This window comes from Apaloderma vittatum, unplaced genomic scaffold (genome assembly GCF_000703405.1).
Source record: "Apaloderma vittatum isolate BGI_N311 unplaced genomic scaffold, ASM70340v1 scaffold23452, whole genome shotgun sequence".
Taxonomy (NCBI): Eukaryota; Metazoa; Chordata; class Aves; order Trogoniformes; family Trogonidae; genus Apaloderma; species Apaloderma vittatum.
The window spans coordinates 22,700-46,357 of record NW_009705571.1 but is presented as its reverse complement, the minus strand read 5'-3'; the positions used below and the strand labels follow the sequence as shown (position 1 = coordinate 46,357).

The following is a 23,658-nucleotide window of genomic DNA, read 5'->3' as shown; positions in this document are numbered from 1 at the left end:
TGGGGAAGGGAGCACGTGCCACGGTGGCCCGTGGGTTTAGTTCTCCTGAGGTCCTGCGGCTTGAACGACACAGTTCCATTTGTCTGATCTTTAAACAGGTCGTACCCATCAAACATGAACATTTTCAGTCACACTCCGCGACGCCACGGCACGTGGGATTCTTTGCATTAGGACCGGAGAAAACAGTGAAAGCGTTTGTGCTGAAAAGAATACCACAAACTCTGCAAATTAGGTAAAATCCATCCTTGCCTGGGTGCCTGTCAACCTCCCAATAAAGTGCAAGTCAACTGCTTGTTTTGATTTAATCAGCACGTTTTGCCTTTAACCAGGATCAAGCTTAAAGAGCAAACAAATACTTTAAGTCATATATACGTGCACAGATATGCATATATATATGTACATAAGTGTGTGCGTGCGCACGTGTGTGTACAAATCAAAATCATGCTCAAACCAAGATGCTGGAAAGTCTTTTTACTTGTATTCTTGCAGACGGTAGTTAATCAAGACTGTAACAACTTATTCTTAAATAAAGGTGGGAGATCCGACAGGAAAGAAAGATAACGCCACTTCTTTTTCAAATGTCACATTTAATGTTTTCACCACTGTACTTCAAATCTACATTTTACAAAGTGACCAGCAAGTGTGCCACATTAACTGACCAACCTCTGAGATTTTACCTTTCATACCAGTGTCTTCTCGGGCTCTTTCAATTAAACACCTTTCTCACTCAAGTGAATTGAAATGCTTCAGTTGGTTTTATTCTCAGGAGCCTCACAAAAAACAAAGATATTGCACCATCTTTGTTCAGTTATTCAATGTTTGTCTCTTTCACAGCAAATAATTACTTCATTGAAGTTAAAACTTCCAAACATAACTTACTAATAGTCTCCAATTTCAGCTCAGATCACTCTTGTTGAAAATACTCTGCTAAATACAGATAACTTACAATAACTTTAACAGTTAATTGTCCATAACAAACACCACGGTTTTTCTCCAGACCACTGCTCAAATTTTAAGACCACCCTTCAGTATTTCTTTGTACAGGTGAAAAACAGTCTTCAATTTTCTAGTCTTGTTTTAAATATAAAAGTTGGAAGGGACATTCAAGTTTCAAGTCTCCACACTGAACTTAAAAAAAAAAAAAATCATGTGGAGGTAAACAAACCAAGTTGTATACTCCAGGAGGTAGAGGCCTTCAATTTGTGTTCATATATACATATGCACAGAATTCAGTGTTCCAACAGAAAAAGAATTAGCCAAAAAGTAATAAAAGTTATTTACTACTGTGACATTTCAAGACTTCCACAGCTTTGCCTAAGGACACGAACACAATTAACATAATTCCCTATGTGCTTTTTTTTTCTTTTCTTTTTTTTTTTTTCTCTCAACTGTCCAGTGCAGGAAAAAGTTCTCACAAAATTTCACAGACCTAAAATGTGCAAGCTAGTTTCTCTCTATACAGCAATGATGTCAGGGATCTCTGAAATTAGCCCATAAATGGAATTATTTACACACATAGAAGATGCATGCTGGGGGGTTTTATGTAAGAAAGAGCAGAAAAACTTCTAATAAAAATAGATTAAATATATATATATATTTATACTGGGTAAGGAAACAGAAGTTTAGTCTCTCCTAGTCACAAACTCATTCTCTCTACTCACAACATTTGATTTTAGAACAGCACACATCACCATCACAGCTCTAGTGAGAAGCTATTTATAGGATTTGAACACCAGGTGACCTGCCCACGGGCTGTGGTCGCTGTCATCTGACGTGACTTCATGATTGGTCGCAGTCAAGTTTTCTGTATTCCTTAGTTTTAGAAAACCCAAAATCTTCAGGAATGGCTCAATATCAAAATGTATGTCTATCTTTTTGTACAATCTCACTTTGATAAAAAAAAAAAGAGGAGAAAAAAAAAAGAAAAAAACCTCCCCAAATTTGGTTCGATTCTGTTTGTTCCAAGCTGAGCCATCACAGCTGCACTAGAATTCATAAAACACGTGCAACTCTGGGTAAAATATTTTCTTCTAAAAGCACAACCACTTTACAAGATTAAAAGTCTAGTACATTTCTAAATATTATTCATATTGTACAAGTAGTGGTTGTTAATTTAAAACTTCATTAGTAAAATTACAGTACAAGCATGATTAACCTCCAGAATTGCAAATCCCAGACTCCAGTGGAAAGCTACATTACATCTTCAGTAGTCTATTCTCTTCCACTTTACTCCCAAACCAGTGGAGATGGCGGCATCTCAGATGGTTGAGCGACCGTGGAACTGGAATGAATGCAGGTGATACAGAAAATCAGTGTTCATTTGCAATAGCTCATAGAGGAGAAAGTTCAGTAAGCAAACGGTTCGAGGAAAACGAGAAAACCCACCAAAACCAAACCAAAACACCCCAAGACCAACAGTGAGCAGTGTTGGCAACAAACAGCTCGCCAGACTTTGTCTTCCTATTTTCTTAACCATCTTTCACCTCCCAGTCGTTCCTTCTAATGGTTTCACAGGGAAATTCTACAGCCAACACCCAGCTTGTCAACCTTTCAGTCCTAATGTCTAGTGCGACTTCTGCGCTTCCACGCAAAAACTACCTGAAACATTTGCACCTTTTGCTTAAATTCTAGAAGAATTCACAGAAACGTTTTTAACATGTAACCACTTGAGGCTGTTGTTTTTTGCAGAAGTTATCTATGGGCCTTTCCTACTCTCAGAAACTTAAATCATAAAACATTTTGGATGTGTGAATTCTGTACTACTAATAAATGTGAATTAATATCAGATGTGATTACATACAGTTACCTAATAAAGCTCTTAAAAGCAGCAGACTGAGGGTTGATGCAGAGAGGCACTCTGTTTCCTTTCTGCTGTTCCAAAATGAACTGATGAATTATTTCTGCACATAGGAGAGAAATAGAAAAACACACCGTACCATTAACACTTTTTGCTTCAGCAAGATGCAATGTAGACTCGGTGGAAATAGAGCAGATACATTTTGGTCAAGATCAAAGAACCCCAGCTTCCCTGAATTGAACCAGACACCCCACCTTGTAGCAGAAATTCCCACAGAACTCTCACGCGCATGCTGAAACAAGCATATAGAAAATAAACCCCTGATCACCCCTGTGATGCGGAACTGATGGTAACCCGTTACAGATTAAACCCCAGTTTTAGGGAATAATTTTTTGAAAATCAAAGAATTCTCAACTTGAACTTGAGTGGCAAATACCAAGAACGTGACTCCACTTTGATTCACTAATTCAGTTTGATTGATTCACTAATTCAGTTACTGCCACCAAGCACAAAGCTGCCGCGCCCCAAAAAGGCCACGGCGGTGATCTCCCTTTCCCGCGGCGCCATCCTTCAACCACACCGTGAACAGCACGGGGAGCGCCGACCCCAAGGCAGGAGCCAACGAGGTTTGAAACCAACAGCCGACCGCACGTCAGGGAACGCATGTGGTAACGTATTCTGTCAGAACATCGTCTGCAATTCTCTTTTTTTAGCGAAAAGAAATTATTTCCAGTCCCTGCTATGGAAAAATACCAACAGAAAACCACATCCCAACTACCTACGGCTAAAGGATGGAGCAGGAAGACAAATGCAGGGGCAAAGGTTAACTACTACTCACCTTTAACCTGCCGAACAGAACTGAGGTTCTTTTCAAAAGTGTCATCGAATTTGGGATTAGTGATGGGTTCAAAATCACTAGTATAAACTCTTCCAGTAGATGTGGAAAAACAACATTTACACATACAGGTGTGGTATCGCAATCGCCCTTCATCGAGATATGGGTGAGCTAAGGCATCCTTAGCAGATATTCTTTTGGACTGAAATAATGCATTTAAAGAAAAAAAATTAAAAAAGATTAGTTAGGATATTTTCAGAGGTATTGCAACAGTCTAAAGAATATTTACTCATCAATTAATTCTAAATCGTTTTATAACCCCCTAAACACATTGAGGGACAATGTTTCAGATGTACAAACGCTGCCACTAGAGGGAAGATTTTACTTAAAAAAAAACCAAGCAGCATTGCTACGACGACAGTGACCTTTCTGGACTCTGGCTAATGACAGAGAATGCTGCTAACGCCGTTTTTAGAAATATATTTTTCAGCAATTATTTTCTCCGGGTAGCCTTACAATTATGACTCCTACAATAAACAAAACTAAGTCCAAATAATTTAAAGTTAGCAAATACAGTGGGTTTTTGTAGGGTCATACTCTGCAAAACATTTTTACATGTCCTTGAGTACGTACTTCAGTAAAACACAAACGTAAGCGTCGCTGGTAACGCTCAACTCAGGGTGCGGCACCTGGAGTGCTGAGAAACACCCACTTGTTTCAGAAGCCAAGCGGTGAAGGCCGTGCAGGGGAGAAGGGCTCCCAGCAATGGTCTCCATCACAAAGTCTGCTTCCAGCAGACCAAGACTTGGTTTGTGCATAACCAAAGTAAAGTTCTCAGGCTCCAGCTACCACCCCATCAAAAAAGGAGAACAGAGCTGCTTCTGCAGAGCTGCAGAGAAGTGCGAGCTCCAGGTGTAATGCAATCCCTCGTTAGAGGGGAATTAAAAAACCAAAACAAACTCGGTTACAGAGCAAAACCAGCAGCAAAGTTTGAAGTAAATCCAAGGGTCCCAACTCACAGGATATTTTTTAGATTAAATTAAGTTCACCCATTCCAAAGGATTGGCCCGATTCTTTAAAAACTCAAACCCGCATTTATTCAAATGTGATTTGGGAATAATAATATTCTAAGTGTTGAGGGAGTTACAAAGCAAAAAAAAAAAGCCTGTTTACGTGGATGTTATGATTTGACATTTCTACGGTTTTGGTCAGAAACACAATTTTACACTGTAAAAAAATACAATCAAAAGCACCGCCTGCCAAATCCTTTATCAATTACAGGCGTCCTCCCTTGCAGCTCAGTCAATCTGTCTATTTTTCATTTGACATTTTAGAGGGTTTTCTGAAAGATTAAAATAATCAAGATCGTTGACTCGCGTATCAGATTTTCCAGTGACAATTTTGTATAGCAAGCCCAAGCGATGAAACCCCAAATCCACAGCAGCACATTTTTATTAGAAAAACAGATGCTCAGTGGACAAAAAGATCCCGTTCCGTGACTGTGTGGATGCGGGAGGAATTTTTTGTGTGTTGCAAGACCAGGAACACCCACGTGCCTCTAATTAGAACTGCATCAAAGTATCTGATGTTCTGCTACCTACACCTAGCTAGGAAAAGCTAGCATGATTCACCAACACCCTCGCCTTTCTCACTCTGCCGTAGCTTTCTTCAAAAGACCACCAGATCCTGAATGCAAAACCCCATTCCAGGGGGAAATTAAACAACCAATTACCAAATGATACTTTCACGTCTTTTACCAAACAAAAGTACTGCAACGCAACGCCAGCAAAACCCAGTTAACGCAGTCCTTCACGTAAAAACACTCATTTAAGTAGAAAAAGTATTAGAAACAATTTTAAATGGTACTTACTGGATCAAAGACCAACATTCTGCAAAGGAGATGAACTGCTTCATGTGTAGCTTGACTGGAAAGTGTATATAGGACAGGAAGGGATGGCTGTAGGGGAAATGGGAGAGAGAAAAGTACAGATAGTCGTCCTGTCACATCCATCAGCCAGAGAACTGCTCCAGCACGCGCTCTTCTGTAGTTACCAAGGACAAGCTTCTTGTTAAACAGGACAGGCGGTACCTAAGGCTTTCCAACGCGACAATAATCACGATCACAAACCCCAGCAATTGTAACAGAGATCCAATTGATTATTTTCCCCTTAGTTCAGATGCACTCCCTGGACAAACCTGCATTTTATTTATTTATTTTGGTACATAGACATCTCTTTAAGCTGCAGCCGCTCAAGGGTTTGATTAACCACATCATTTCCAGTATTTCATCGTTCTGATCTCAATTCAGTGCCAAATTACGGATTGTTTTGCTTTCCCTTGCCCCGGCGATCCATATCTAACTGGCAGTGACATCCAGTACAATTAAAACGACCTTCGGGCATGCGGCGTTTTGCATCCAGATAAATGGGGCAGCCGCCGAGGCCTGAAGCTCTGGGGGGGCCACTTCTCATGCTGCGCGCTGCTCGGGCCATGAACCGCACAGTTAAAAAAAGCTGGAATAGTTTTGGGGATTTTATTTATTTTTTTCCCAGCTCTTTAGCCTGAAAGTCAGCTGTGACTCCAGAATTAAATGCTAGCAGGAAGGCAGCAGAGCGGGAGGACAAACCCCTGGAATGTGGGAAGAAGCACTGCCTGAAGTTGCCCAAAATGAAAAAAAAACCCGCCTCAGCGCTGATGGTTCTGTTACCTGCCATTTGTCTAAAGCAAGAGCTAAACCCAACACTCTGCAATCAGCTTCAAAGATACTGTTTTTTGAAACCCACAACGCCAGTTTCCAAAATGAAGTCAAGTATCTTCCTGCTCAATTGATATCATTTCTGTTTTGCTTAATGAATGGCAGTAGAGTGCACGACAGTTAGCCCTCAAAGTGGACAAAGTGTGGCAAAACAAGGGAATGGTTACTGCTCTAAAGGGAAATGGGAAAAAAAAACAGAGTAAGATAGGGTAAAGGAAATCTCAAGTTTCACACTTAGAAGAAAGCAAAGCCACAAACCTGTTGAAAAAAGAAACCAAACCCTCCAACCAAAGGCAAAAAGAACCTCACAGATACGAGGCCAGGCACTGCGGATTCCGACTCCAGTACTCCTAACATCCCTTTCTTTCATTTTTTCAAGGAAACAAAGCACCACGTACACCTGCAGCCACACCCACACACCTTTGTATTCCTCCCATGAAAATTCCAGTTGCGTTTACAGGTGACTGCAGGTGTTGGGAGGAGCAGAGAACTACAGAGCGTGCTTCACCAGCGCATGCGGGTAATCGCTGTCGAGGTGTGGGAAGAATATCCTCGCCAGCTGACAGAAATGACTAAACCATTCTGCCTCAAATATAACCAATCGATCGCAAGTCAGTTTGCGTATTTATGGGCCAATATTCATTGGCAGACTGATGGATCCACAGGGGCTCCAGAACTGCGCCAGCTCCGCACAGTGCTTTAGCTGGTGTGCAGCGCTAACACTTGGCCACATCGGATGCTCCTACCTGTTCAGCAAAGCAAATGAACGTGTTATTTAGTTGCTGTAAACTTGTCAGTAACTACAAAAATTACACCTCCACAGTGACATCATTCAGCTTAACCCTGAACTACCAAAACACAGCACCAAGCACTGCTCAGCCTTAGTTCCTAAAGTGCAGAGCTAGAGTATTTGGCAACTCCGTCTGATTTTCCTAACTGGTAAGTGCCACCTACACAGAAAAGCCCTGCCATGCCAGCACCCTGACGAAGCAGGTTTCATCTGTGCCCTGAGGCACAAAGTAGGGCTACATTCCTTACTTAGGGAAGCTGCTGCATCCCACATAGATGAAGGATGCACTTTCTTTTTTTACTACACTATGACCCTTGTCTGCAGCTCATCTGCCATTCCAGGAGCATCTGGTTAGACGCAGCTTTTGGGGACAGCATTTTCTCAGCACGCTGCAATCAAGTCCCCAGCTAGAGACGAGAAACAGTCCTGAGAAGAGCCCTAGCGAGGGCGGAAGAAATTGGTAAAAAACTGAATTGCTGTAAGCTTTGATTGTGATGCAATCAGCGGCCGGGGCTTTTAGCCGCTAAGGTGCCTCACGCCAGAGCGCTCTCTGCTGTAACAGAGATGGCCAGAACCCCCACGGGGGAAGGATCAGGACCCCCACGAGGGACAAAGGAGCTCCAGCTCATTTTCCTTCTGGAAGTGGGTCAGCACACGACTGCTCGTGAAGTCCAAACGACTCCTTACGGACACCGCAGATGCGGCGCAGATGCTCCGCCAAGGGCTGCTGGTTAAGCGACTTTATCAATTCGCTTAAATCTAGTCTGAAGCAAAAATTCTACATGCAAAGCTGACAGAGAAGTCTACGTAGTATGTAAATTTTCATTGTGCCAACACACAGTGGGGCTGGGTTTTTTTACTCAGAAACTTCAGGCGTTCATCTATTTTTACATCGAGCAGCACAGCGCTTTACCCCTTAACTCCTACTGTGCTCACCTACACCCATTAAAAATAGTTTGTGTGACAAAGTAATCACCAGTTTCTAACTTACTTTTCTCCCCCTATTAATCTAATTAAGAAAGTGGTAACCTTTAGCTATTTATGCTTTAGCGAAATCTCAGTTTTAAAAGATGAAAATGAAAGACAAAAAGGCATGAATCTGCATTCAAACACGAAGTGTGCTTGAAGTTGAAAACAGAGAAATATCATTAAAGCAATTGACTGGATGCACCGTAAGCGCTTACTTGAAGCTGCAGATGAGCGCGCCGGCTCCGCAGGCTGCTCGGCTTCTGTGGCACTCGGCGAAAAACAAAAGCTGTTTTCCCCAACAGACTCAGAACTAACCACTTTGGGTTTATTTCCAGTGACTTAGTGGCTACGGGACATTAAATCTGTATCACAAACATTTGATGCTATCTCGCCTCACTTGCTTCTTGGTATTCCCATCGCTCGGGGGCTCAAGAGACAAACCCGGTTCCAGAGGCTTGAGCAAGAACAGCCTCGGCACTGGGGGCAGAGGATCCGAGGGCACTCCTGTGCCCCTTCCAGCTCTTGGTAAAACTTCCTAGTTTAGCAAACTGAAGAGGCTAACACATAAATTCCAGAGTTCTTGCTTACTACCACAAGGAGCACAACTACTGCACTTTGGGAACGTCCACCTATTATCAAACCATCAGAATTTAAAACTGACGTACTCTATAAAGTATCTGGATGTAATTGTTCACTGTAACGTATCTTTATGTATACAGTGTAGCGGAAGCATTTATCACACCTTCAATCACTAGAATTTTTTATTTTTTTTTAAACATCTCAAACCCTGAAAGTGCAGGACTAAATGCTTAAAACTTTGCCAGCACATGATAGCAAAAAAATTATAATTGATTTGTTTTAAAACTTGTAGAGAAAGTCTTAAGGAAATCCTCCTATTATTAATGTTAAAAGAAGAAAAACCTGTCATAAAATGGAATAGAGACAACTTGATGTAGTGAATCAAAGTTCCAAGGAGGCAGAACTCCCACATGTTAATAATATAGCAGAATATATATTCAACGCTCATTTCTATGGTAACTACTATTGTGGTGAGTTGGTATTTGAGAAATTACTTCAACGTGCAGAAAATAAAAGTGCAAACTTAACTACTGTAAAGATCTGATGCATTAATAGGTACAGGCTACTAGTTTTGTTAATTTTTACTACCTCACAGCCACACAAATGACCATGTTGTGGATGGATGTACTGCTTTATTACTGCAATATCGATTCCTGAAGAACTATTTCTTTGTAACTATTAAGAGCATAGTTCATCTGCCCTTTTCATTGTCCAGTCAGCATAATGACATCATCCTGCCTTTTTTCTCTGTTTCTTTGCTTTTAATTCACTTTTACTTCAGTTATGTTGAATGCTGCATCTCAGTTTTCAACACCCTGTTACGCCTTGCCCGAACGGCTCCGGTCCCGGGGCAGAGGTGTGAGGGACCCTCCGGCTGCTGGATGGATTTGGGTAATGGGCAATTTCCACTTCTGATACTCCTGATCCTGTCAGTACAAGACTCCCTCCAGGGTTTTCTGAACTACACTGTTAATTTTAATTTACGTCTCTGGACAACACTATCGCTCCAATTTAACACCGTCATTCAAAATAACTACCAGAACACTGTCTCCTCAAAAGAGGAGACTTTCACCTGTACCAAGGCAAACAATACACACAAGATGGGAGCCAGAAATGCGCTTTACTAATGAAAATCACCTTGTCCCCAGGGCAGTTTGAGGGACTGTTGCCTCAGCCCTCACCGCTGCCCCGCCACAACCGCCTCGCCCCCCCAACCCAACCCGCCTCTGGCACGCAGCTGGGGCTACAGGCAGGGGCAGCTCCGAGAGCAAGGACCCGACGTACTTACGAACGAACGCACCACAAGAATTTAATCAAAGCTGCGAAGCGCCGTGACGGTGCAGCGGCGCTGTCCTGCCCCCAGAAATCCTGACTGACGGGGGCGGACAGAGGGACCCTCCGAACGAGCGCAGGAAGGGGCGAGCGGCCCCGCGGTACCTGTTTATGAGGACCCCTGAGTATGTGAGCCTTGGCGCCTTCGCAAGCCGTCCTCATCGCCTCCAGCGACGGCGTGCCCAGCAGGTCTGTGATCAGATCCAGCTGTAGGGACAGAACGCGCACATCCGAGACCTTAGACACTTGCCAATATATTTCATCATGACAGCCGATTCTTAAGCTCACGTAAATCACATTACCTGGCTAGCACAGAATTCCACAGAACACAATTGAAGTGTATCTGGTGATTACTTCTTAAACCATTCTCTGCACAGGGCTTAGAAAATATCTAGGAACTCTTACGTAACTTTATACAACTTTCCAACCAAAGCAAGTGCACTGCACCCAAAAAATCTCACCCCACCCCACGACTCTCCTTGGGAACACGACTGCCAGGACGTGGCATGAGACCGAACACAGCATCGAAAAAATATACACACAGCACTGCGACCTTTCAAACAGATGAATGCTGAACACGGCACGTTAATGGGAATGTCTCTCAAACCTGAGAAGATGCCACATGCATTAACAAACCAGGAAAGCCCAGAGTTTGGAATGTCACCTTTTACACAAGTTTGGAATGTGTTTTTACTTCTTGTCATACAACATACGAAACCTCACCATTTTAATGCTCTGTAGTTTCTAATCCACAGATGAATACTAGCAACATTGACGATAAACATTTTTATGTCAGCACATCTCGGCTCGTCTCTTAGAGAGAAGGATAAATGTACCCATCTCTAATAGCTTGCTGCAGACAGTATGTTCTATCTACTGTAAAAACAGCACTTCAAGAGCTATAACTTATATTGTATTAGAGGTACAATATGTGTATTACATTAGGTTGCTTGCTGGAGGAATGGGGCTGAAGTATTGTGGCGTGCCTCCTGGTTTTATACCTAGCCACAGCCACACAACAGAAAAAAACATTTAATACCTTCTTACACACATGACCACTACCGAAACAAAATTGTCTGAGCAGTACTACTAATTGGCAGTTTAAACAGTTCAAGTGCCAATACTGCACCTCCAGGTACGTCCTGGCAGAAAATTTACTACTTTCTCATGCGAGTTGTTATAAAGAGCTTGATCCCGGTTATATCACCTTTACCTTATCTCAATAAAATGCTACTGCAGGCTTTGGTACTGCAGCAGATTACAAGGGATTACAAAAAAATTACACATTTCAAAAGCCAAAGTTAATAACCACTGCTTTTAATACTGTCTGGAAGCTATCATTTCAGCATTTCAAAGGAGCTTGGGTTTTTGCCTACCCAGGCAAAGCAAAAGCAAGTTTGAGGTTCGGAACGCACCAGCATAACTGACTCCACGAAATCATGCAGTAGAATAATTTTGGAAGGGAAATTTAATTATACCTGCTGTATGGGACTCTGTGCCTGAAACAATATTCTTCGCCCAAGTAATTCTGCAAAGATGCAGCCTACAGACCAGATGTCGATAGCATTGCTGTAGTGACGGCTGCCCATCAGGATTTCTGGAGCTCGGTAATACTGAGTGACAACTTCCTGAGTCATGTGACGAGATTCATCTAATTCTTCCACCCTGGCCAATCCAAAATCACAAATCTAAATTGAGAAGGTAAATAAAAAAATTAAAATAACCAAAACACTTTAATGCATTTCAAATAGGTAACCTTCCGGTAGCGAAGCAGGAAATTCCAAACCAACACTTAAATAAATCAGTTCATTTGCTGTAACCGTATAACAAAGGGAAAGGGGAGTACGAAGAAATTATGCTACTTTATTCCACAAGCATTCAAACTTTCTACATTTTATCTGTGCATTTTTAGTTGGCATTACAGTATTTATAACCTAAAAGATTAAAAAACTTAGCACTGGAGGAAAAAACCCCATATCTTGCCAACCTCTGAGCACAAAATACCTCATCCCAAACCTGATTTCAGTTGTTCATGATATGCCTCAAAACGCTACAGAGAGATTCACCCTTCTATTTACTTTGGCTTTGAGAATTTTTAACGATTTCTTGAACCAGAACGGTTAAGACAAGAGATCAAAACTTAGGAAATTAGAATGCTTAGCAGAATTGTGTAAAGGAAGGGTTTCTTTATATATATCCAGCATAGCTCAGCCCTCCAAAACGCCACACGCCCCAGAGGTTAGCGGTGAGCCTCGGGTACTCTGTCTTTACTCCTACTTTACACAGCCCATCGGAGCCAGACGTCGCCGTAGCTGAAGAAATCGCTTGCCCCCCGCAACTGCTGTGGGCAGAAGAGATCCCACAAGAGTCAAACAAAAGAATCACTTGTAATTTTTAAAGAATCTGTGGGATTTTTTTTTCTATTAAAATAACTTTCAGGAGAAGCGTTCATCTTAAATGTTTTTGGTTAAAGAGTAACAACTGATTTACAAAGAACAGCACAGACATATGTACATTTTCAATAAATTGAAGTAGCACCTTAAGAACACAGTTGCTGTTCACAAGTAGGTTCCCTGGTTTAATGTCTCGATGTAAAATGCCAGCAGAATGTAGATATTTCAGACCTGAAACGGTAAACAAAATTAACATAAATACCTTTTCTTTTTTTCCTTTCACAAGAAGTTTAAGGCTGACAGCACTCTCCCGGGAGCACTTGCAGCTCCTGACCAGCAAAGACTGTGCCAGGGTTTTTTCTCCCTGCCAGGCTCCAGCCCACCACCGGGCACTCAATGACACCGTCAAACTTTCGCAGTAAACAAACGAGACAGAGCAAGTAATTAAAGTAGCCTTTTAAAAAATGTACTTATTTAACAACAACTACAAAAAAACCACCCACAGCAAAACGAAAACGTCACCTCTCTGGTGACGGCGTGGATACTCCGCTACTCCCACCTTGTACCACTGGCATACGGCTCTTACTGCTCTGATTGCCAGTGACAATTTTAACTTCTGCACCACTAAAATTTGACTTAACAACTTCCCAGGTAACAGCTGCACTTCAGAAATAAACTCAGGTTAAACCCAAGCTAATTTGCATATTTTATTTTTTTTAATAATCACTTTTTTTTTTCCAAACTAAAACCTCACAAGTCAGCTGCAGATAATTCGAAACAAGGTTAAAGGACTAGGGGCCCAAATAATAGTAAAGCCCAGGTCCTTTTCTTGAATTTTTTTGTGCAGAAGTTCAAAGCTAGAGCTAATGAACGTGGGACATCTGATCACAGCTGCTGGGGAGGTTTCCAGCCTTTAGGTGGTTACAAAAGAAAGATAACCTCTGCTGCCCGCGTGCTTTTGCTGTAAATCTGATCTTCTGAAGAAAATGAAAGTGATGCAGAAAGTGCCTCACTGAGCAGTACCGCGGAAGGAGCCGATCAACATCAAGTTGTTCGTGCACGTGAGCCACAGGAGCAGACACAGCACGGAACGTGGAAAAACGGCCGTAATTCACAGAGGGTCAGACAGAGCAAACATAAATAAAAGCATGAGCCTGAGGAACACTAAGCTCTCAGGGCAAATGGAATGAGAATTCAAGCAACCCTTGAACAAACTTTAGCCAACAGTTTTACATCGGCCTCTGGACACAAATTCAGAGGTCTGAGTGTTCCCCCAGTCATCAAAGTCAGGAATCACAAAGGCACAAACGCCTTTTGTCCTTACAAATATAAATATTTCCTCTAGTACAACAGGTACTTGGAATGGCCCATACTAATTCTGGACATAATTTGGATTTCTTCTACCCCCAATGTACTACTAATTATTTGCATTACATTTAAAAGACAAAAAGTTACCTCTTAGAATCTGGTAAAGAAAAACTTTGACATGATCCGAGCTGAGTGGCTGAGGAGAGACGATAATCTTATGGAGGTCACTCTGCATCAATTCGGTGACAACATATCTGCAATTTTTTAGTTAAGGCAAAAGCACAAAGTCTAGCACATAACCTCTTGAAACATTTACTCTAACTCCAAGGAATTTGAGCTCTTACAGGTGAGAGCTACCAAGTAAGAAAGAATAAAGCTTCTTCACAGGTCAAGTCTCCAGATTCTTACAAGAATGGAAATAAAAAACAGGTTGTGAAAGAAAACAAATTACTCGGCAAAGCTGCATATTTGTTACATATTTATTCCAAAGTCAAATCATCTCTCAGAAAACAAAACAAAATTTTAATATAATTATTGGCATCTTGAAACCTTTACATTTCTCCCTAGGATGGGTAAGCCACAAATTGCAAACAACTGAATCAGCATCCTCAGAGTGGACACACAGCAACAGGCTCGAACCAGGTGAACTGGCAAGTGCAGGCCAGGGAAAATCAGTTATCAGAGGTACCTGCAGGCTGCCACACGATCAGGAACGTGGAGTTCTGAGGCACACGCTCCTCCCGAAATCCAGCCAGTACCCACCGTTTCACCTTCTCAAGCATTACACACACATCACACTCCCACATATCCCATCACAAAACCTCTTTGGAGTTAGAACAGGAGAAGAAAAAGAAGGAACAGCTGTACTTCCATCTGGAGGAAAAAACTACACAACCAAACAGAAATCATTCTCTGGTATTACTGCATTTGTGGCTGAAGAAGGTGAAGCACATCAGCCACTGAACTCCCGCCGCAGAGCCCGGGACCCAGCTCCTCAGTGCTGGGCACCGAGCAGAACGAGCCTCACCACCACAGAGGGAAACGCGGCGCGGAGGTGGTTCAGCGCCCCTCCTGCCCAGCTCTGCTGCCGGTCGGCTCTGAAATGTCACAGCAGAGCCGCCCTTCAGCCCAGCTCTCCATCCCTCGGTACGGCAGTGAGCACGTCAGCTGCAGCTGAAACCCCTCCTGGCCGTTCCCAGCCGACTGGCACGGGCCAACCCGCACTTTGGACAACCCAGAGAGAACTCGTGCTTTCTGTCATCCCTACCCAATCCGTGTTCTCCTTCCATCTGTGGCTCTGCACACCCGACCCAGCTGAATTCTTCATCTGGGATCAGCACGTCACACAAAACATTGACTTTATCATATTGCCAACTTTTTGACTAAAAAAAACCCCAAAGTCAAATTGCATTCGTAAAGAATTAATAAAAAAACCCACAACCTTGCATCACCATAATTCCTAGTTCCTCTAATCCTAGACCTCATCAATATTCATGCCAGCCTTTTAGAACTTGTTTTTTACCTTATGGCTGCAACAAACTCTTACATTTCATTTTTAATGTAAAATATAAAAAAAAAAAAATGCAAAAGCATTACTCTGCACTTTATTATCGTAAGATTTCTGTTTTGCTACGCCACAAATCCTCCTAAATCTCAATCCCGAGCATAATGTCTCCCAGATGTCTCAACTAGTTGCCATGCCAACTAAAGCAGCTTAAATTAAATGAGGGCCTGAAATGGCACCTGCACCACTCCAGGTCTGTTGCGCATTAAATAAAGCTCTCTTGACAGGGGCTCAGAGGTGCCATTAGCCTGAACAGCAGCTATCTGATGATTGTCTCTGGATAATTTAATGAGGGTCTCTCAACAAGAGTGAAAGCAGTGCTCGCCTCGTGTTCCTGCCTTTTACCAACGCGGCGGCTTCTTAAACAGCTGGTACCCAGGCGGGTCAGTCACTCCGCTCCAGCCAGCGCGAGAAAGGTTTAGCAAAAACAAACCACAAAAACCCAGTGGGATTTCAATCGACTCTTCCAACAGGTGCCCGCAGGGCTCTTTTTAAGCCGAGCGGTGAAACGCGCCGGCTGGCTGCGAGCTGGTCACCGGAGCTGCGATAGGCAGCGAAGCTGAACGCTGCTACCAGATAAAAATTGCTACTGACAGCAGTAATTAGTTAAGTAGCTGTATAAAATTAGAACTACAAACGTACCAATTTGCTCCCGAATAATTATCGAGGCAAATGCACGGCACACAAGAACGTCACATACTCCGCTGACTGGGAGACCTGCTGAGTGGGTACATTTTACAGAGCGATGCGCAGGTTTCAGAAAGGAGTCTCGCACGCTCTGTGACGGGGGGCTCTCACAAGGATTCGGAGCCCCCTGCGCCAGGGCGCTGCACACCTCGGGCTTCGCTCTCGAGGCTGCTTCTCTGGGAAGAGGCAGCATTCGGGAACCAGCTGTGGGGCAGGTGGGATCGGGAGGATGCTAACGGCGGAGTGGAGGTGTCTCTTGGCACCACTCTGCAAGGAACATGCTCTTTTTAAAACAAACCAAATCCTTCTTACATATTTCAGGATTTTCTATAAGATGGGGACAAGAAGGTTTCTCCTATTTTAGCAGACTTGAGTTGGACTGTGGCCATCCTACCAAGCTTAGTTTGTGATGCCATCTCTGTTCGCTTCTCTTTGCAGACTTTATAGCTTCTTAGTAGAAACATTTCTACATCATTCTCATTTTGTATCAGGAACCAAAACATAAAAAGTAAAGACCTGGTCCATGGAAAAACAGTGTCATGATTTTTCAAAAATGTGTAATTAATCTAACGCCTTCCAAGTTATTTCTCATGTTGAAAATTTGCTGACTCTTCTGTTACAGGTAAAATTACTGATATATTTACTACGAAGTCACCTGTAAAACTGGCAATCTGTGGCTTGTGTCAAAGCCCACAGCCAAATAATAGCAGAAGTTTTTTGGAGGGACATGGTTTTGGAGTCAGGGGGCAAAAAATTATTAAAAAGGTAGTTTTTCATACCAGGAAGAAAATACTGAACTTACTTCTGCGTAAGGTTATGTTTGTGCTACAAAGCACTCTTTGCTGGTAGCTGACAGTGCTTACAACAGATTCAGTAAAATTATCAAATACTTCCATGAGTAGAAAAAAGGGAGACAGTGCAAGGGGCAGTGTGAATTAATCAGCAGCAGGTGTGTGGACAAATTACCAACTACTTTTGATAATTTACTCTACAAGGAGCTCGTAGAACAGATTTCAAAAAATACAAGACTAAATGTCAAACACACTCTGTGAAGAGTTCCTTGTCACAGATGACAGTTAACAGCATGTGACACCAAACTTCAGACCCTCTCTGGTATTCCTCCATGTGTACGCAACCTTCTCGACAGAAATAATTTCATCTCAACGCATACTAGAGAAAACCATCCTAACCCCAGTATACTTTGATACAGTAGGTTAAATTCTACAAGTAGTTGATTCTCTTATCAAATGAAAATCCCAGGGAGCAGGCGGCTCCATGGAGAACTAAGAGCCTGGCTGGTTTTGCAGAGAGCTGTCCCGGTAGCCGCTCGTGCCGTACTGGTTTTTAGCCGTCTTTTCGATCCACTTTCACTGTAAGGAGGGACTGTTAACTACTGTTGTCCTGCAGATCCAGCCTCTTACCAATTCAATCCCTCCTGCACAGCCTTGTACAGTGCCCATGTATACCATTCTTTTGCCTTCTTCAGGACAAAATTTTGGGAGTGGGAATATACTCGCACCTAGACAGAGCTGATGCCAAGAGCTACACTTTCAGTTTGGGGCAATATTATCCAACATTTTGGAAATACTGGAATAAAGGTGTTACAGCTTCACTGCTGAACAAAGCAAAATTCTAAGCCCAGGCAAAAGACCCTTGTTTCAGAGAGAGCAGAGCTGGTTTGGCTCATGGTTCATTCAGGCAGACATCTAGGACTCTCTCACACATTTACTGGTTCCACAATAACACCACCACGCTTTCATTACCCGTAAAAAGTGCGTCAAGCCATTCTGTTCTCATGAATATCTAGGGAGAATCTAGCTGCAGTTCTGCCCAATCCAACAATATAAACTGTTGTGTTACCAGCTGCAAACCGGCAACCCGTCGCCTTCCACGGCGTGTACTAATCCTCCTAATCCTCGAGGTCCCCGTTCAATTTGTTTGTGCATTGGCCCAGAGGAACTCGCTGCGATGACATTTCAGAAGGGCACTTAAACAAGGAAACCCTTTCTAAGGACACTGTGAAAGAACAGGAAGCCTGAGCTGACGCTCCTTGGTGCCCCAACAGTGTCCTCATTGTCCCTTTTACTGGCTGGGGGAACCAAATCTCACCTCGTCCTTGTCTAACCTCCTCCACGCTACACAGATGAGGGATTTACTCCGTAACAAGTCAGAAAACAGTTCTTTCACCTCCTAATATGATCAATGGGAAGGAACTGCTGCACACCGTTGCTTCTACTAGTATTAAAATCTTTCCAGGTCAGTATACGAGACTGACCAAGGTTCTGTCTTTTAAGCTGCTTCTAATAAGCACTTTAACGGAAAAAGTTTTAAAAAAATTACTATAGAAACTTAGGGCAGCTCTTAGAAGAGAACACCTGTGTATGTCCAGTTGCAGAATTCAGTATTACAATCAATTGCAAAAGATTTTGTAAATCTAAACTGCTGAAATGGCTATTGGGGAAAAAAAAAGAGATCTATAGGTTAGTTCAAAGAAGCACTAAGAGATACGCGTCCTTGTAATGAAATGCTTTTCAGATGCTCTAGCAAAATCTGCGAGTCACTGTTTACCTTTGTAAGGCAGAGGCTTAAAGCCAGGTCAGCCCACCTGGGGACAGACGCCAAATGTCACCCCAGCTTGTCAGTCGGGGATTATCTCTCTGCTCCACCAAGGTAATCTGATGACTGTAGGGAGAAGCCTTGAACTTCAGCTTACTGACAAACAGGTTTTATAAACCTAAAATTCGTCAGTCAACCTCTTTTTAATTTATTTTCGCAAGACAGACATGTGGAATAATATATGCTCCACTCTCTATTCATATTTGCCCTGAGTGATACTGGAAAAAATACCGATTCCCATATGTTAGATGCTCACAAATATTTTCAATATAGAGCATAATTATATATTCAAATTATATCTCAATCTAAAAGTTTGCGAACAATTTGCATCCTAAACCAAAAAAATTACTAGATTAAAATTCCTTTATTAATCACCAGTTTCCTAAGAAATCTTTCTATGTGTCATCAAATTTTAAGTCTGTTTTATAATGAGCTCTCTTTACAAAATATGCTTCACAATTCTTGCTAGTACCAATGAGCCACTATATAATTGAAACTACCAGTGCATTTTGAACACATCATTCGTACAATTTTGGTCATCCTTTTACTGCTTGGGGTTTTTTTAATTTCCCCAAGAAAGGCACTACAACTTCCTAGAAAGACTAAAGGAAATCAAGCAGTGCCAACTCAACCCCTTCACGCTTTTGCCCCTGTCACTACAGGATCTTTAGGATCCACGCTAGCGGATCGACAAAAGAAGTTTTTTACAACTACGTTCCCCAAATATGGAATGTATTTACCTGATCTTCCTAAAACAAATCTTAAATAAGTTCTCCTCATACCACAGTAAGCAGAAGCACGTGAAATTAAAAATGTGCGTCCAAGGTGAAACACCTACTCATTCATTTCCTAACAAATTTAAGGGCCGTAAGTTCACTTACTGCAATTATTTCAAAAGAAAGAAGAAAAAAGACTACACAAAGCAAATAGTCTTCTATTACAAACATTAGAGTCCACGAATTCAAACAAAGTAAAGAAAAAAACCCAAAACATACCTATAAAATATTGTCAGAACGACTTAAAATTAGTTAACCATGAAGAAGCAATATTTCTGGGTTTATATTCAAAACTTGGCAGTAGCTACACTCATAAAAATAAGCTCATTTCATTTAAATATTCTTGATTGTACAATTACATGGAAGGAGTAATCCTTAACCTGGATCTGATTTATAACTCATATGACTTGTTATAAAATGAGGGCATCGAACTAATGCAAATAACCAAAATCCAGTTTTTGAAAACTACTCATATGATGTTCACATGAGAGAAGTATCAAATCAAAATTTAAGAGCTTTATTTAACATGAATATGACAAAGCCCTTGAAGAGTAGAGCAATATTTTCAACCAATGAATTTGTTTCTCAATCAGCAAATCAGGCTGGACTTTGGTTAAAACCACTGAGTTTAAAATACACCTACTTTCTTCACCAGTCAGTTCAAGGTATTATAAATAGATCCAACCGCATTTCACAGAGCGCAGTTTATCCAAAAATAACGACAATTTTCCACCCATTGTCTGGGCTGTGTTTTTTGTGTGACCCACTTGACAAGACCCACGAGCACTTACCAACCAACCTTCCCAAGCCCAGCCGCGAGAGTGGGCTGAACGCTGACACCAGCACGTCAGAGCCTCCTGGGCTGCAAGGAGATTTCGGGAACAATTCTGGTTTGGGAAGCACTTTTTATCGGCACCATTTGGTTGTGACTTGCCAACTCGCAAGACTGCAAGCAGAGCTGTAAGAGGAGCTGTAAAAGGATGAGGAGATGCCCCAGAACCGAACATACTGTGGCTGGAGCGTTCACTCTCAGCAGCCCAGCCCCGAGTCTGGTCCCGGTGCTCGCTTTTGGAGTTTCCACAGAAAAGCCCAAAGTCTATGAGCTGACCTCGGCTGGACGGCCCAGCCCCGCACTGAAATGCTAATCTGATAAGGGAAATGTCACCGCGTTAGGCTATCTGATTATCTGCCCTCTAAAATATCACTTTTAGTCGAGTTTGCAAAGAGTGTTTTGATACTGACAGCATGTTGTAAACATATCTGAACAGTTCATAAAATTCTGCAAATAATCTTAAAATTGCTATGGGCAGGAGGCTGGTGAAGTGCTTTTTTCCTAGACACATTAAAATATAAACAAATAATCTCATTTAGAGCTAATGATCAAGTTCATTTTTTATTAGCTAAAAGCTTCTAAAAGACTGGATCTTAGCTTATTAAATTTTTTAAATAGCATAAAGAAAACAGTGGGATTTATCTACGCAAAAGATCTTTATATTTTAGGATTCCTGGTCTGTAGCTAGCAAAGCCTCTGCAGAGAACAGAATTCTATCCCTATTTAAAATATTTTTTTGTTCTAAATCTCACACCCTTTCTAGCTACTTTCTGTAACACGGACATCTATACTTAACTTATTGCACTGGAGTAATTTCTAGCAATTTAAAAACTAGAGTAAGTACCAAACCAGTCTGCTTTGAGTCACAGAACTTCTCTTCCAACTGGTCGGTGAGAGCCAACTAAACTCCATGACTTACTTTTCTGTATTTAAAATGCAGGAATTCCCAACGCTCAGAACAGAAGATAATCCACACAAAGTTTGACAAAGAAAAAAAAAAATTATGGCATTCTCATGTCAAGTTAGGTACTAAAATTCAATTTTATAAGAGTTATCCATAGCCAGCAGGTACCTTTGCATCAGTGACCCGGTGAAGAGCAGGTACATCTGTGTGAAATCTGTCTCCTTGACCAAGATAGAGGCTGAACAAGAAAAGCTACAACCCAGCCAGTCTGCTGAAACACCCCGAACAGGCACGGTTTCAAAGCACGTGACAGTAGCACTCTCTGAAAACACCATATTTCAAAGAACTAATAACTAAGAGGTAGTTAAATGCTGGATACAGTTTTCAAAAAGTATTTTGGGTGAATCACCATTAGTAGCAGCAGCACCTGCTGGTCAACACGACAACGTCCTGCATTTACTGTCTCTTACATATTCAGAGCTTCACGTTCGATCTGGCCCCACATCATCTCCAACATTAACCAGAGCTAAGAGTTCTCCATGGGACAGATTCACTTTTGTTAATAAAACTGTTCAGGTGATAGAGGCTCGAGGCTTCTATTGCAGAGATTCCACCAACTACTTGCAGTTCCTAAGCGAAAATTACACCTACCTCAATTAAGATGCTCTATTTTATATTTAGGATACATTTCTTCAAAATAGTCAATGTGTGGAGGCTGCAGTATGTCGAGGGCAGACAGTACCTACGAAACATCACAAAAGATCAAGACCGGTACCAGTCAAAACCAAATCCTTTTCAAAAAGACAGTCAGACTGCACCTTTCTCACAGAGCTTGGCTTTATCCCACACAGACCAGTCAATATTCTACGTCACCAGATACGTGATCTTAATAGCCCATCAAGTCAGATATTTTCTACATTAAGGGTCTCTCTCTTTTTCTTTTTTTCCTTTGTCTTTTTTAAAAAAAATTCAAGGAACTTTTCCCAGCTGTTCAAGTACTCGCTTAAAAGCATAAATTTATCTACCCAATTAAAAACAGTTTATTTCAAATATACATATATAATGATAAAATACTGGAAAGAAGTAATTCTAGCAAAGAGATGCCAAAGCAAAAGTTATTCCACCTTGTTCTGCCTTTCATCTTTAAGAGTTTTGTTATACACTGCTTCCACGTGGGAATTACAAACCCCAAAGCTGCCCGTGTTCTGAACGAGCAGCTCAGCAGTCTGTGCAAAGCAAGAAGGTAGAAAAGCAGCAGCACAGAATTTTCATCTTCTCACGGGAAAAAAATACTCCCTTGGTGTAGTCTTTTGGAACCTGTCCTAGGAATATCCATGGCATTTAGGAGAAGTACACAAACTTCGCTGGTTATCAGGCACAGCTGACAGCTGACAGAGGTGCTTCTATTTAATTGTTTTAGCCCTCAATAAGGGCTTCTCCATGATGAAGACCCTGGTGAGGAGCAGTGGTGGTACCAGTGTAACGAGTGATAAACTTTTGAACAGGCAGAAAAGCAATGAACTAAGGTTCTGAAAGAGATCCCCACTTCTGCTCCGGTCCGGCCAGGAGCAGGTGCGACGCCCAGCGTGCTCGGTAGTGCTCATCGGCGGGAGAGGTCACTGCAGGCTGCACTGCGGGAACCGTCCCCGCCAGTACTTTTTGATTTGCTTCGGACACAACTACATGGGTCATTCCAAATAATTTTTTAATTTAGCCTGGCTGCTTTTACCTCAAGCGGATTTGGGAGCACTTGCACAACCACTCTGCTCGAAGAACTGAGAGCAATAAACTCCAACAAAGGGGAGAGGAAGATGGACTAAGAAATTGCTGGGAAGCGAAGGCATCTCCAGCTGGCACAGCTTTGTGCAGACTGACATTTATCTAAAGCCTAAAATAAGATCAGGTGGAGTGTATGGCCTGTCTGTTTGCAAATATTTTGGAAGGGAAATTATGAATATGTTTAGGTTCTTGATCATTTCATTTTTATAGTGCTTGCAACAGTAGTATTTGAGTTTCCAAAGAATCTGATAACCATTACATTTGAGAGCTATTAACCACTTCAGATATTCTGTAAATTAAAAGAAAAAAACCCCCTGTGTTATAGACAACTTCCTTTTACAATTTGGTTTTACCAAAGACTTCAAAAGTACTTTGAATTTACTTACATTGTCATGCTTAAAAAAACACAACATCTTCAACTCCCGGAAGACCCTTTTACAAGAGACCAAATTTTGGAAGACGTTGGGCATCTTTTTGAGTGCAACTCTCTTTCCATCTCGTGGATCTGTTACTGACCTACAGAACAAAAAATTTACAACATCACATACTACTGTTAGACAATTCTTCTAAATCAGAAAAGAAAATTTTAGACTTCTTATCATTCTCAACTTAAGACGGTGACTCAAAACAACGTGAAGACACTTCTAGGGACAAAGTATTAAGCCAAGGGCATCCTGCACCACGCACACACGCGTACCCAGCCCAGCGCGGGGCCGTCCAGCAGCCGGACACTCGCGCATCA

General features: G+C 42.0%; 1 protein-coding gene across 1 annotated transcript in view; it reads right to left on the bottom strand.

Annotated features, from left to right (window-relative positions):
- Window positions 1-453: 453 nt before the first annotated feature.
- The window catches only part of NLK (nemo-like kinase), a 31,159-nt gene continuing 7,954 nt past the window's right edge, over window positions 454-23,658 (bottom strand). Inside the window, exons 4-13 of the mRNA XM_009865487.1 lie at window positions 23,303-23,432; window positions 21,824-21,879; window positions 13,906-14,012; window positions 12,596-12,681; window positions 11,536-11,745; window positions 10,163-10,264; window positions 5,503-5,589; window positions 3,636-3,834; window positions 2,807-2,900; window positions 454-2,281 (exon numbers count right to left, since the gene is read on the bottom strand). Coding sequence (XP_009863789.1) covers window positions 2,227-2,281; window positions 2,807-2,900; window positions 3,636-3,834; window positions 5,503-5,589; window positions 10,163-10,264; window positions 11,536-11,745; window positions 12,596-12,681; window positions 13,906-14,012; window positions 21,824-21,879; window positions 23,303-23,432 — 1,126 coding nt within the window. The 3' untranslated portion in view covers window positions 454-2,226. The remainder of the gene's footprint in view (window positions 2,282-2,806; window positions 2,901-3,635; window positions 3,835-5,502; window positions 5,590-10,162; window positions 10,265-11,535; window positions 11,746-12,595; window positions 12,682-13,905; window positions 14,013-21,823; window positions 21,880-23,302; window positions 23,433-23,658) is intronic.